The sequence below is a fragment of the Mustela nivalis genome, assembly GCF_964662115.1.
Source record: "Mustela nivalis genome assembly, chromosome: 17".
Taxonomy (NCBI): Eukaryota; Metazoa; Chordata; class Mammalia; order Carnivora; family Mustelidae; genus Mustela; species Mustela nivalis.
This window is the reverse complement of record NC_139036.1, coordinates 58,877,250-58,892,140: the sequence shown is the minus strand read 5'-3', so window position 1 is coordinate 58,892,140 and position 14,891 is coordinate 58,877,250. Positions and strand designations below refer to the sequence as shown.

Below are 14,891 nucleotides of genomic sequence, written 5' to 3'. Positions count from 1 at the left end.
GGTGTTGCAGGTGCGGCTCTGTGTGTTGTCCTAATGTCCTAAGGGATTCTGGGGTTCCTGGTCAAAGGGCCCAGCCGTGGCTGCCCCTCTCTGACACGCAGGGGCCAGGGTGAGCCCAGGCTTGTCTCTGCGCCCAGCATCTGTGCCCCCGGCACCTCCAGGCCTCGGCATGTTTTTTATCTTTTAAGTAATCTCTTTGCCCAATGTGGGGCTCATGAACTCATGACCCCTGGATCGAGAGTCATGTGCTCTACCAGCCACGCCAGCCAAGTGCCCGGACCAGTCCTGCTCTCCTGAACCCCACGCCGTGACTCCCATGGCCCGCAGCCAGCCCTCCAGGGCCCCGAGCAGAGGCTCCTTCTCCGTCTTGGACTTTGGACACGGTGCACAGCTGCCCAGGATTAGGACTTCTAAGACCTAAGAGACAATGACTTTCAAGCCTTCCTACTGTTTGGATCACGTGCTCTCTACTACGAAACACTTGAGCCATAACCGGATATTGTGTTGTTATTCACAGATTATAAATTTCCATGACTATATGAATGTGTTATTTGCGGTATACAATATTCACAGAAGGTTGATATTTTAAAAGGATCAATTTTAAATCTAAGCATAAAATTCTCCCCCTACCCCAGGTGGGGGTTGTATAGTCCACTCTGGAGACCAGAGCCATGGGGAGGCTCTTGGGAATCCCCATGCTGTGATGGGGTCCCTAGTGCCTCCCCGACTTTGGTCCATTCCCCGGCTTCAGGTCCAACCTTCCTTCTTCCCAAATACCCCTCCCCCACAAAAACCCCTCTGCCACCATGGAGATCATGCTTCTCCTGACCCCAGCCATTCTGTCAGCAGCTGGCAAACCTGGGGTGCTCAGGGTGACCCCAGCAAGGTTGATCTCGTCCCCCCTCTGCAGGGCTGCCAGCAGGGAAGGGGACACAGGGGGCAGACACAGGCCCACCGGGAGCAAGATGATGGAAAGAACGGGGACCCTAAGCGGACAGATGTCCTGCGGTTAGGGAATAGGAGGGTGCCTTTCAGTGACTGATAACCGGGGTTCAAACCCAAGGGTCTGTATCTAGAGTGCACAGCAGGTGCCCAACACAGGGATGTTGTCCATAAACAAGGTAGGCTCTGCCCCCAGGGCACTGGACGTCTGACTGTCCCTGGATTCAGACCCTGCCAGAGGCAAGGCAGCCATGGTCACCCTTGTCCCTTATGACCCGTGACTCCTCGAGGGACATCCGCACAGGTGGACAAGGTAGGCAAGCCTGGAAATCTGCAACAGAAGCCTTTTCCCATACTTGCCTCCTAAGGCCAAGGGCCAAGGGCATCTCTAGGACAGCAGAGCCCAAAGCCTGACTCCTTTTGTCCATATGAGCTCTGTCCATGTCCACTCACTAGAACCTTCCCTGCTCTTCCTTCCCACACAGGTTCTATCCCCTGGCCACAGGAAGAGGAGATGGTGGGGGAGGGCCTGGGGAAGGGTACCCTGCCAAGCTGGGGGGTGATGCTGGGAGCTCTGGCCCCCCGCCCCCGTGCAAGCTCCCGAGCCCCGGGCGCTCAGCCTCAGGTGACGGTGGCCCCTCGCCCTTGAGTCCTTTTGCATGTAGCACAGGATCAGCGTCTGTGGAACTGGACGGACTCCAGACGGACCACCGTGCCCACGTCCGGCATCGGAGCCCTCCGTCCTCCCCGCCCGCTGGGCCCAGGGGCCAGGACAGAGGGCCCTGGGCATAGGCGAGGGCCCAGCCTGCACAAAGCTGACCTCGAGCCTCAGCCCGGGCCGCGTAACAGGAAGCCAGAGGCCGATGCCGGTAAGCGAGGCAGATTCAGAGATCAGAGGTCTGCTGCCTGATCAGAAGCAGCCTGGAGTCGGAGGACAGATTACTGGAAGGAGGAGGAAGCTAGGCAGTAAATAACCAGACCCCGAACATTGGCCTCTAGTTGTCGGAGCCCAGCTGGGCAGTGCAGCTCCAGGGCTCCAGGGCCTCGGGGAGGGGTGGGGGTGGGAGGAGCAGGTGCCAGGTGTGCTCGGCTTGCAACCAGGGCTGCAGGCGGCATCCAGAAAGCAGGGCTGGGGGGTGTCCAGAGGGTCCCATGGCAGGTCCTGAGATGTTAGGAATCTCCAAAGCTCTTCTGAGGGTCGCTTGGGCCCCATCCCCAGGCCTCCTGCTCTGTGGCCATGCATCCCCGGGGGGCCCTTGTAATGGGGGACCCAGCCCTGGGTTTGCTTGGCTCCCCCCTCCAGGCCTCCCTGCCCCCACGCCTGAGCTGATTCCTGGAAGGCTGGCGGCTTCCCAGCAGAGCAGAGGGAGCCCTGGGGCTACTGTCCCAGAGGATTTCCTAGGATTCCAGCTGCCCGGCCTTCACACTGGGCTCTTCTGTTCCCTTAGGACCTGGAGCGCCCCATGGGCCTGCCCCCCTGGAGCCCACGCTTTGTGGGCCTCTGTGGAAGGGGTCGGATCCTGACTCGGCACCTCCAGTCTCAAGCCTTGCACAGTCTAGGGCGGAGGGGGGGCATCAGAGACATCCCACCCCCACTCTGGGCCTTAAGGATGGAGGGCTGTGCGGGGTGGAGGCAGGGCCTCCAGCTTGCCAGAGAGAAGTGCCAGGGGGTGGTGTTCACCTTTCTGAGGTTCATGGGGCCAAAAGGCCCACTGAAGGCCACTTTTCATTCTGGAAAGCACGGTGGCGGCTTTCCAGCATCCCTGGTGCGCCTGACCAAGACCTTCCCAGCCCCGCCCGCCCCCCCCCCCCGATTCCCACGATGATCAACACCAGGGCAGCCAACCCCTCCAGCCTGGCCCAGGGCACGATGGGCACCGGGTACACGGCCAACCACCCACCCGCACAGCAAAGGGAGGACCGCGTAGTGCAGGGAAGGCGACCTCCGCATCAGGGGTGACTTGACTTGTCTTGGAGCTGCGCGGTTCCTGCCCTCCGAGCGGTGGCGGGAAATAATTGGTCCACGAATGTAAACACAAGGGGAAAGGCAGAAATTCCAGATTCTAGAACAACTGGGAGAGCGTCGCCGCGCCCTTGGGGAGTTCTTAAGCAAGACACTCATTATAAAGGGAGGGGGCGAAAAATTTAAGTACATAAGAGGAGGAATTTGTAATCCGTCACGTACTTCACACAAGCGCAAAGACAGGCCACAGAAGAGAGAAACGTTTTTCTGCGGACGAGCCGCGGACGGGTCATTGGTACCCAGCACACGGAGATGACAGGCGGGTCGCCAGGAAGAGGCTCCGGCTCGCACGGAGGAGGACCGCGGTGGGCTAAAACGTCAGAAAAGGTGTTCAAATCCGTCGCTCATCAGAACGAGCAGATAAAAGTAAAAATGTACCAGCGCGCAGGCACCGCACGGCTGAAGTCATGAAGTGCGGTCCTGCCCAGGGACGGCAGGATCGGCCGGCGACGGGCACGTGCGGACGGAGACCACTGCAGCCACTTGGGGAGAGGGGCTGGGGAGAGCCGCGCGCCAGCCACGCGGAAGCCCGAAGCCCAGCTCCCCACAGGGCCACACGCTCCCCTTAGGATGTTACTGAGGGTCCCATCTTCGGAGAAGAGCAGGTGATGGTCCCAAAAGTCAGTGGTCACATGGTCCCAGCAGTTGCTGCTGGCAGAGAGAGCGCTTGTGAATGACGAGGAAACTTCCGGAACCCTGGCCACGTTCGATTTCTCGATCTGAGGAGCAACACCGTAGAAGTTCATTCTCTGCACGTATTTATTTGTGAAACGGGGCAAACACGCGTCACGCACTTTTCTGCATTCTGCTGTGAGCATCTCCTCGTGTTTCTGAAAGCACCGGCGGATCTGAGGGCCCACGGTGCGGGGCGCTTCACATTGGCCGGGCAGAGCCCCCAGCCCCAGCCCTGGTGGGGTGCCGGAGAAGGTTGTGTGCGTTTCCCTCGGCTTGGACGGTGCAGGGTCTCCCAGCAGCCAAAATGTGCAGCCCACGGCGGGCTGCTGCAGGGACTTCCTGCTGGGCGGTGGGCCGCGGCCCCCTCCCCCTCGCTGTCCCCATTCTCTCTGGGTCTCCTGCCATTTCGATTTCCCGAGACGGCTTTGAAGGTGGCCCCTCTGTCGTGCTACGGACCTCTCCCTCTGCAGGGGCTTGGGGCGGTCCTCCTCCTGTCCCTTCCCTAACAGCACAGGTGGCCTTGACGTGGGGCCCAGCACGCTCTCCTGCGCGGCCCCTTGCCCCAGTCTGCGGACATTATGGTGCACACAGTTCTCCCTTGACTCCCAGGCAGCTGGGCCTGGACGCAGGCCAGGGCCCTATGGATCCTGCGGGCTCAGGGCCAAGAGGCTCAGATGGGAAGGACATTTCCCCCAACCTGTTTACCAGGACCCAAGGCCGCTATCTCCAGTTCCAATCTGCTGCCTCCCTTTATCTCAGTGGGGCCAGCCCCTGGTTCCCAGCAGCAGCCTCCCCGCCACTCACTTCCTGCCAGCAGCCCAGGGTTACAGGAATACGCACGCTCAACTCGGCTCGTGCGTGTGTGAGTGTGTGCCCACACCCCAGAGCCTGCACCTGGAGGGGTGCCAGCGAGCCTGGGGGTGCCGTGAAAGCAGCCACCCCAGAACTCACGTCTTGCTAAACCTGCAAGCCTGCCCAGGGTCCTCCCACCGTGCCAGAGAGTGGCAAGTAGGTGTCTCAAGAAGGCCAGGGGAGGGGCTCTCTTAGGGACCCCCAGGGAGTGTCCTTCATGGAGAGACCAAGGCAGGAGCAGGGTCTGTTCCTCACCCCTGCCTGGCCCCCTCTGGCACAGGACCCCAGGGCCCTCCATGGTCAGAGCTGCTGACACGGCTCCTGGCCCCCCACAACAGTGTCTGCGCTGGCGGTGTCCACGCGGCCCCAGGGACCGGGGTTGGAGGAAGTTGACCCATGTGTCTCCCTTCGTCGGTTGCTCAGCCGGAGTGACCGTGGGCCAGCTCCAGGCCCGGCAGACAGGACACTCCAAAAGCTAAGAGCATCCTGGCCCTGGCCCGTAACCCCGGGGGACAAGGAGAGGAGATGACATGGACACCCCAGAAGGCGGGCCACCTCCCTCCCCTGCTGGGGCAGGGCTTAGGGGGGCTTCCTGGGGGAAAGAACCGCTCAGCAGAGACCCAAAGACCAAGAAGGTGACAAGCAAGGACGTGTGAGGATGGTTGGGGGTGTTTCCGGGGCAGAAGGAACACAGGTGCAAAGGCCCAGGGGTGAGACAGAGGCCAGGGCGTTCGGGGAACCCAAGTGTTGCCATGCGGTGAGAGGGAGGGGACTGTGACAAAGAGCCCGCTGGGGAGGGAGGGGGCGGGGCTGACCCGGAGGTGGCCTAGCCCAGGGCTGTGGCGGGGTTGGGCTGGTCTGCATGGGGCCAGGAGACAATCCCACCACCTTCAACCTTCAACCTCCAGCAAGGGCCACTGCTTAGGGGCTGGGCTCTCCTCAGAGACTGCTGGGGTCCGCTCAGTAACCTGGGGTCATGGGGAGGGGGCTGCTCTAGGGCCTTCTGGCTTCTCAGCCCTGGCCTTGGAGCTGTGAGCTGTTCCCAGCTCATCAAGATGACCCAGAGATCAGACGAGATCGGGCGCGTTCAGGGTGGTATGGCCGTAGACTGACCCAGAGATCAGACGCAGCCAGGGACACACTCACGCACAAGCACACAGACGTATACACATGCATACACACGCACACTGGGGCACCCCACATCCACCCCATGCTTACACACACGTACAGACTCCCCCCCGCACTTTTGCACACGTGTCTATACACACACGGGGGTTGCACTGCACGTACTACAGCAGTGCTTACACATGTGTGCTCACAGACACGCGTGCATAGGTACGTATATGCACACTGATACACACAGACACACAAGAGCCGACGCAACCCCCCCAGACCAAGCTGTGGGCAGAGGGTCTCCGCTTCACCCCCAACAAGTCCTCAAAAACTGGGGGCTGAGCCGGTGACGTGTCTGCCTTCAGCTCGGGTCATGATCTGGGGTCCTGGGATGGAGCCCCGCGTCAGGCTCCCTGCTCGGCGGGGAGCCTGCTTCTCCCTCTCCCTCTGCCCTCCCCACCCCCTGCCGGTGCTCTCTCTCACTCTCTCTCTCTCAAATAAATAAACAAAAATCTTAAAAAGAACAAAAGAGGGCGCCTGGGTGGCTCAGTGGGTTAAGCTGCTGCCTTCGGCTCAGGTCGTGATCTCAGGGTCCTGGGATTGAGTCCCGCATCGGGCTCTCTGTTCAGCAGGGAGCCTGCTTCCCTCTCTCTCTCTCTCTGGCTGCCTCTCCATCTACTTGTGATTTCTCTCTCTGTCAAATAAATAAATAAAAATCTTTATAAAAAAAAAAAAAAAGAACAAAAGAAAACAGAAACACGTCTTCTTGCTCCGGGGAGGGCCCCCACCCTACCTGCTCCCTCCGCCTCCTCCCTCCTTCACGAGGGTGAGGCAGGGCTGGCCCCGGGGCCCTAGGACTGGGGAGGAGGTGGCAGTGGCTGGTAGGTAGAAGGAACCTCTGGGCGGCCCCAGCTTCCCTCAGGAGGAGGCCAGCTCTCTGGGGAGACCGCTGTTACGGGAGGAGAAAGGCTGGATTGATGACCACCTTTGTTACTTTGGTGGCCTTCTGGATGGTGGGCTGGCCCTAAGCCCCCTGCCCAGTCCCCCTCCTCCATGCTATGAGGATGGACAGGGAGGTTGTGGGTGAGTAGGCTTGGCAAACTGGGAAGTGCCTGCAAACAGAAGGCCAGGACTGGGACGTGCCTGGGGATCCGATCCGCCGTCGGCCCCCTTACTCCTTGCTCTTCTGAGGGCCATCACGGCTGCCCCAACCCCTCCCTTCCTGTCCACAGAAGCCTCTGCTCCCCACCCCCTCTTCCCAGCAGAAGGGCTGGAGCCAGACTCAGAGATAAGGGGCTTGTTTTCCAAGGGCCCGGAATTCAGTTTAGATTGCGGGTCAGGGACAGAGGGGCACTGGGGTGGGGGAAGGCACAATGAGCCTTTGCTTTAGATGGGGGCCTTGGGGCCGCAGATCCTACAGGGATCTTGTGATTTGTGCCCTTTCGAGAGGCCCGCGCTAGGCATGGGGGGAGAGGTGGAGCGCTCCAGCGAAGATGCCCTAACCCTGAGAGCTCCGTCTCCAGCCCTGCTCGCTCCTCCGCCGGCTGGCCTTCTCCCGAGACCTCCAGTGCCCCATCTCCCTCCGACCTGGAGTTTTTGCCTTATGTTCCTCCTTCGTCTGATTAGTGACCTGCTCTGTCTTCACAGCTCAGCCCAATTCCTGCTTCTCTCAGAAAGCATACACTGATGCCTCAACCAAGCCCCTGGCAGTGTCTCCCGGGGCTGACATCCACCCCCTTCCCAGTGCTCCTCTCTTGGGCAGTGTCCTGTCCCCACCCAGGGGACCTAGGCTCCGACAATAGTCTGCTCTTGTCCGCCTTTATCCGTAGACCCAACTGGGAGCAGGCACATGGCAGACCTCTGATGAAGACGGGAGTGCCCTTTTCGATGAGGGCCGCCCTGGCCAGAGCTGTGGGCACCTCTTCTGGGGAACTTGGGCCCCTCTGGGACCAACATCCTCCCATTGGTGGGGGGGGGGGACAGTGACATCTGTGGCCTTACTCCCGGGAGGGGAGCAGCCGAGTGAGGCTGGGCGCTGAGGGAGACTTGTCCTCCCTGTGTGAGGGAAGGTCCCCCGGCAGAAGGTCCAGTCGGGGCTGAGTCACGGTCCTCCGCGTGGCAGCAACACCAAGCCCCAGGGCTCTGGGCTGCGACCAGTAAGGTCCCAGAAGAAGAAGAACGCTCATACGGAGCGCTCACGCACAGCCAGGGACCGGGGTCAGCACTGAGGACAGTGAGTCATGGAATCCTCAAAACAAGGAGACTGAGGCACGGAGCGGAGAAAAGCCTCGTCCAAAGCCTGGTGAGGGAGGACTTGAGTCAGTCCCTGCCCTTCACTCCTCAACCCGGCTGTGCGCCTCAGCGGGAGGCAGCCCCCTCTCAAGGGCAGGGGTATGCACCAGGGGGCTCTCTTGCACCCCTCTCACGCTGCCTCCCTCGTACCCCATGAAGTCCGACGCCCAGACCGGTTGCACCACCTCGGCACCCCTCTGCCCGGCACCTAGTAGGTACTCAACAAATCTGTATTGAAACAAAGTCAGTGACGGGGCGCTCTTTTCAGGGGCGATGTCACAATGGAGCCAGCCGGCCCGGCCGCTTCCTTGCCAAGCGACCGCAGGCGTTAGCTTCTGCGCGGCTCAGTTTTCCCATCTGTGAAACGGGGATGCTACTGCGATTTGCCTCCTAGACCTGCCGGGAGGCGTAACTGCACTAACGTTTGTAGGGTGTCCGAGACCGCGCCTGGCACACGGCAGGAGTCACACGGGCGTGCGCTCTGGAACGCTCGTCGGCCTCGGTTTCTTCTTGGGTAAGCAGTGCCCCCCCCCATGCTCCCCTCGCTCGGTGCCCTAGCCGGGAAGCGCGAACTACAACTCCCAGCATGCCTCGGGGCCCGCCTGCCTGAGCTCGCGCGGCGCCGCCTGGACGAAGTCCGAACTACAACTCCCAGCACGCCCCGGGCACACCCGCGGGCCCAGGTCAGCCGCTGCGGTCGAAGACCGTGAAGCCCCGCCGCGCCAATCCCTTCGCTCCCGGTCGCCCTCGCTGGGAAGGGTCCGGGTGGAGGTCGGGAGCTGCCCCTGCCATGCTCCGCGGACTGGCCCGGGCCGCTGCCGGACGACCCGGGGCCCTCTGGACGCGGGGGTCTGGGAGCGGGACGGAGGTCTCGGCGCACGTGGTGGACCTGCGCAGCGACACGGTGACCAGACCCGGGCCGGCCATGTGGCGCGCCATGGCCGAGGCGGTCGTGGGGGACGACGACTACGGCGAGGACCCCACCGTCCGCGGTGAGCCCGGTGTGGGCCGCGGCCTGGGGGCGTCGCGGCGACCCCAGAGCGCTGTCCGTGGTGCTGGCGAGAGAAGGGGCCCGGGGCGCGCAGGGGCGGCGCAGGCTGGGCGTCATGCCCTGCGGCCTTGCTGCTCAGTCCGGCCCATCACCCCACAGTCTGCTGGAAATGCAGATTCTCGGGCCCCACGCTCACACCCGCCGAGCCAGAGTCTGCAGGCTCACGGGCCTCCCGGGGGACCGGTGTGCGCAGGAAGGTGTGGAGCTGCGCGTAGGATGGGTGTGGTCTCCTCCTGCAGAGCGCGGCTCTGGGGCGAGTGTGGCACCCAAGGTCGCCTACCCAGCGAATGGCAAGGCAGTCTTCGAACCCAGGTCCTCTCTCTCAAAACCTGTAGCTACGGTCCTGCACCCACCGCCTTTCCACATGAAGACACACAGGAAACCGGTCTAGAAAAGAGGATTTGGACTCCGATAACCTAGGGAGCATTTTCACACACAGTGTTGAGGGTGGCCATCGTAATGGACCACTGTTATGCGAGGGTGTTTACCCTCTGCCCTGCCAGGGGCAAGCCACGGGTTGCTGTTTGAGCCCCAAGGGGCTGTGTGTAGGGTCAGGTGGTGATCGGTGATCATGCGTTCTGCAGACACCTACTGCCTGGAACTTCGAAAATGCTGAGCCCACTGCTTAGAAGGCAGCCAGACACACAGACACCATGGGGTAGGGGAAGTGTCAGGGCTGGCATCTGTCCACAGAGAGTGCCTTGGGAACCGGTGGGGAGAGGAGGCGTGGAACTCACAGGGAAGGGGGACTTCGCAGAGTAGCCTCTTAAAGAGTGAGTGGCGCCCCCAGGCAGGGAAGGGAGCTGGCTCATTGGGTATTGAGGGTACAGATAGGGACTGTGGCTGGAGTGTGGGGTACTGGGAGCCACCAGTAACTGGAGGCAAAGACAGAGGGCAAATCCCACTGGGCCTGAATGTCACGCTAAAGACTTCAGAGTTGACACCACAGGCAGAGGGGAGCCAGAGCAGCCTTTAAAGCAGTAGCCTGAAGTCCCCCCCCCTCCCCGAGTCTCCCCTTCTGAGAGCTCCTGTCCTTCTGTTCTGGGAGAGGAAGTCAGCAGAGAAACCGCAGTGCCCCACCTGCAAGGGGCTGATGGGAAAGGAAGTGAGACAGGTGTGAGGTCTGGATGGGACAGGGGGGTTCAAACCACAAAGTTTCAATGTGGGGGAGACCAGGGCCCAGGGGGAGGCTGGGTGCAGGGTGTTGACTGAGAGGCCTCTCTACCTAGATATATGGTCACCAAGACCACAGTCTGCAGCCCACAGACCAGGGCTTCTGTCTGGCTTGGCCACTTACCTCAGCAGGACGCGAGCTCACGATTATGAGTAATGCAGAGTGCCATTGCTGACGGAGTCTCCCTATGCCTCCTGCCCCTTCCCTCCTCAGAGCTGCAGGAAAAGGCCGCCAAGCTGCTGGGGGTGGACCAGACCTTGTTTGTGCCCACCAACACCATGGCCAACCTCATCTCTGGTGAGCGTGGTGGGGGTGACTCCCGTTTGCCCTCCGGGTCGTCCCTCTGCATTTCTCCCCTTGGTGCGAGGGGCAAAGCTCGGACTACATCAGTGGGGTGCTGAGCCGTCTGGATTTCTGCTGGGCTCAGCGGAGAGTCCCTAGCAGGAGATGAGAGGAGAGGAGAGGAGAGGGCTCCGCGTGTCCGTGCCCCTCCCCCAGCTCCCTCCCCACGTGGTCTCCTGGGAGCCCTCTCCACGCCTCCCTGTCTCCAGGGTCTGGTGACCACGCCTCCCTCTCCACCCTTATGGCCTGGGGGTCTTGCTCTGTCCCTTGTGGCTTCCCTCCACGCTGCTACACCTTTGTAAATCACCCCCTTGGGGCACCTGGGTGGCTCAGTGGTTTGGGCTGCTGCCTTTGACTCGGGTCATGATCTCAGGGTCCTGGGATCGAGCCCCGCATCGGGCTCCCTGCTCTGCAGGAAGCCTGCTTCCCTCTCTCTCTCTCTCTCTCTCTCTGCCTGCCTCTCTGCCTGCTAGTGATCTCTGTCTGTCAAATAAATAAAATCTTTGGAAAAAAAAAAAAGTAAATCGCCCCCTTTATTAAGCTCTCTGGCTTCCTAGTGGGCATGGGCTTCTGTTTGCTGCTGGGCCCAACTGATGCCCGTGCATCAGGGTGACTAGCTTCCTGGGCAGGACATGCTCTGTGGGTGGGCTGCAGGGCACAGGGCACAACATCTCACTGGACGGTTATCCTGGACTTTCATAGTTCCTGGGACGGTTCTCTGGCCCATGGCAGTAAGGTGTTTGAAGGGGTGCCGTTTCCTAATTGGCATAAGCACTTGGGAGCTAGCCTCCGGGCTCAGCCAGGAGCTGGGCGGGAGCAGGTGGGCCCCCGGGACTCCCAGCCAACGCTGCCCTCCCCCATCTATCAGTGATGTGTCACTGCCAGTGCAGGGGTTCCCAGCTCCTCCTCGGGCAGGAGTGCCACCTCCACGTCTTCGAGCAGGGCGGGGTGGCTCAGGTAAGGACCCGGCGCCCCTCACCTGGGGCCAGCTCAGCATTTCTGGCGGGAACCAGTTTCCTAGGGACCACGTTGGGACCTGCGGAGGGAAGAGATGGCCAGGGTGGCTGGAAAGGGAGCCATTCCCAGACTGACCACGTGGGGGCAGCCGCGGCCCAGCCCCCCCGCCCACGCCCGATCGGATACGGGCCGTTCTCGGCGCTCTGCTGCCCCCTTGTGGGCACCCGGAGCACGCGGCGCTCCGGCTCGGGAGAACCCAGCCCTTGGTTCCTCCCCTTCTTGTTGGGGCGTCCGAGCCCACGTCCGCAGCAGAGCGGCAGGCTCGATGGCCCCGAGCTGGGGAGGAGCCGCGGGGACAGAGGTGGGAGGCGACGCTGCGCCCCTGGACCTGATCTTCCCTCCCTCTTTCCCCAATACCTGCAGATCGCGGGGGTGCACTCCCACCCCCTCCCAGACCTGCCCCGCGGCACCCTGGACCTGCCTGAGCTGGAGAGGATGGTCACAAGGGGCCTGGGGAGCCCCTACCACCCGGTCTGTGAGCTCATTTGCCTGGAGAACACCCACAGCAGCTCCGGGGGCCGCGTCCTCCCTGTAGACTACCTGCGCCAGGTGGGCCCGACCCCACCACTCGCGCCCCCCACCCGCCCCCAGCCAGCCAGCCCCCCCACCTGTGCCCGGGTGTCTCCTCACACAGGCCATGGGTGCCCAGGGCAGCTGGGACTGCTGTGGGAGGGACGCATGTGCCCCTCGGCCGCAGCTACGAGGGCACTACGCCCCCCGGTTAGCCCCGCGGACAGAGACACCCCCCTTCTCCCCAGGGAGCGAGTCCCACAAGCACCTGCTCGTACACGGTATGAGGGCTGAGCCACGCCGCTCTCCGGTGTGAGAACTCGCCGCTAATGACCCTCCAGACCCTCTCCCTGTCCACGGGAGTGGGCATCTCCTCCGCGGAAGCTCGGGACGGCTCAAACAGGGTGCCGCATGCCTGGCTCTTACGGCCTCTGCATCCGGCCATGGCGAACCCGCCGCTTATTATCAATCCCCTTTCACAGAGGACGGCGCCCAGGCTCAGGCAACTGAGCGCCTGCTCCGGTCCGAGGGGGCCACGCTGGACACTGGCCCAGCCCTGATCCGTCTGGACTCCTCCAGGCTCCCGGAGACTGGTCCTCCCTCCACTCGGACCCCAAGCTCAGCCCCTCTGACCGTTGCCTGCTCTTTGCCCCCAGGGGCAGCTCCTGGCCCGGAGCCACAGAGTTCGCGTCCACCTGGATGGGGCCTGGCTGATGAACGCCGCGGTGGCTCTGCACGTGCCCCCGGCCCGCATCGTGGAACACTGTGACTCCGTGTCTCTCTGTTTCTCCAAGGTGGGGAAGCCTCGGGCTGCCTCCCAAACACAGGACAGCGGGGGTGTCCGCAGTAGGAGTCAGCTGGGTTCCAAGCTCCGAAGCTGGCAGCAGTCGGCCCTGGGCCCCCTTAGCCCCTCCCCAGATGGGGCCCCATCCCCTTCCCGCGCCCCTCCCCTGGCCCCAAGGACAGAGACGCGCACCTGGGGTGCTGGCAGGCAGGACTCTCTCCTTTCTTCCTCCCAGGGCCTGGGTGCGCCGGTCGGGGCCTTGGTTGGGGGCCCAAGGACTTCATTGAAGAAGCCTGGCGCCTCCGGAAAGCGCTGGGGGGAGGGATGCGCCAGGCCGGGGTGCTGGCTGCTGCCGCCCTAGTGGGACTGGCGGACTTCGAGGAGGTGCTGCAGAGGGACCACCAGAACGCCCAGAGATTCGCCAAAGGTACGTGGACCACGGCCCCTACCCCCACCCTCACTTCCTTTTGCTCCCAGAAGAGTGTCTGGGGGTCCCCTGCAGCAGGGCCCAAATCCCCAGCGGGTGTACTTCCTTCTGACTCTAGAACGTGTAGGGCAGCCACTGAGCCATGAGGCGTGGGCCCGGGACAGAAGAATGCTTTACCAGACCGCACCGGTGGAGGGTCTGGACCAAGAAGCCCTCAAGGGAGGTCAGGAATTTCTATTTCCTGCAGGATCTGGCGAGGGAAGCCTCCAACCCAGGTCTTAATCTTTATCACTTGAGTCCTCGAAACAATCCCATGATGTCCCCACTTTACAGATGAGGATCCTGAGGCCCAGAGGTTAACTGATTTGCCCCAGGTCACACAGCTGGAAAGTAGCAGAGCCAAGTCTGTGCGGCTCCAAGGGTCCCTGTTTTCTCTGAGGCGGCTGGGCTGCCCTGTGCCCTTGCTGGGATGACAGGGCCGGACCTCAGGGCTGAGGTCCTGGGGTCAGGCTCCACTCACCAGAGGCCCCGGTCCCAGGGCTCCAGGAGCTGGCGTCCCCCATCTGCTCCGCGGACCTCGCCGCCGTGGAGACGAACATGGGTGGACGGGCTGCGGCCCGAGGAGCTCTGCCGACGTCTGCAGGCCGTGAGCGCGGATGAGGTGGCTCAGACCGGCCGCGCGGTGCGCGTGCTGCTGTTCCCCTGGGCCGAGCGGTCGGTGCGCGCCGTGGGGCACCGCGACGTCTCCGCACAGGACACCGAGCTGGCGCTGAAGAAGTGGGGGTTTGTGCTGAGGCAGCTGGGGCCCTGAGGACAGGGTGACCGGACCCTGTGCCCCGGCTGGGACCCAGGTGGGGAGTGCAGGTGTCCTGAGGGAGCAGGTGGCAGGAGAGGCAGTGAAACGACACCCCCGTGACCCTGTGACCCGCCTGCTCGGACCCCTTGACTCCCCACACTCGGGGGGAAGCCTTCCACCCGCGCTCCTTCGGCAAGCCCGCGGTGCCTCCGGCATCTGGGACAGGGCACCACGGCGGCGGACCGGTGGGAGCCCAGCCGAGCCCCTTGCCGGAGCCCAGGAAGCAGCCAGGGCAGGGGCTCTGCTCACAGCGCCCAGAAGAGGAAACTGTCCCGAGCTCCTGCTTGGGGACACACGGGGAAGGGTGACCGGAGATTAGAAAGAGACAGCGGGGCAGGATGCCCGGGAGCCCTAGCTGCCCCGTGTCGGGGGCTGGGATTTGTCTTGTCACCTATAGACTTGTTCCTTTAAAAAAAAATTTTTTTTTTTTTGCTTACAAAAGAGTATGTCTTTATTGTAGGTGATTTGAGATTGAATCTCGTTTTTAGCAGTTCCTGGGGTCGTGTAGATCCAGAGGCAGACAAGGAGGCCTCCCACCAAACCCTTGTGCTTCCTGCTCCCCAGTGAACCACACAAGTGCGGTTAGAGCCTCACAGTGGAGAGGACCTGCCCGCCAAGCCCTCCCTCCCGTCCAACACGGAGGTGCGGGGTCAGGGCACGGGGTCCCCTTCCACCTGTGCCACCCCTCAGAGAAGGGGCCTGTTGTGTCTGGCTGGATGGGGACACGGACACACACACACACACACACACACACACACACACACACAGCTGGTAAGAGTGCTGCTGCCCACACAGTTTATAGTTCTGTTTGATCAGTTCTGAAAAAACGTTAA

General features: G+C 62.3%; 1 protein-coding gene across 1 annotated transcript; it reads left to right on the top strand.

The window, feature by feature from the left end:
* Positions 1 to 8,110: 8,110 nt before the first annotated feature.
* On the top strand, positions 8,111 to 14,482 carry LOC309850901 (uncharacterized protein). The gene is given in 9 exon segments (XM_082705506.1): positions 8,111 to 8,889; positions 10,336 to 10,419; positions 11,333 to 11,421; positions 11,845 to 12,030; positions 12,648 to 12,785; positions 13,011 to 13,044; positions 13,047 to 13,202; positions 13,741 to 13,801; positions 13,803 to 14,482. Coding segments are annotated over 9 exon segments (1,161 nt in total). The 5' UTR covers positions 8,111 to 8,687; the 3' UTR covers positions 14,014 to 14,482.
* The last annotated feature ends 409 nt before the right edge of the window (positions 14,483 to 14,891 follow it).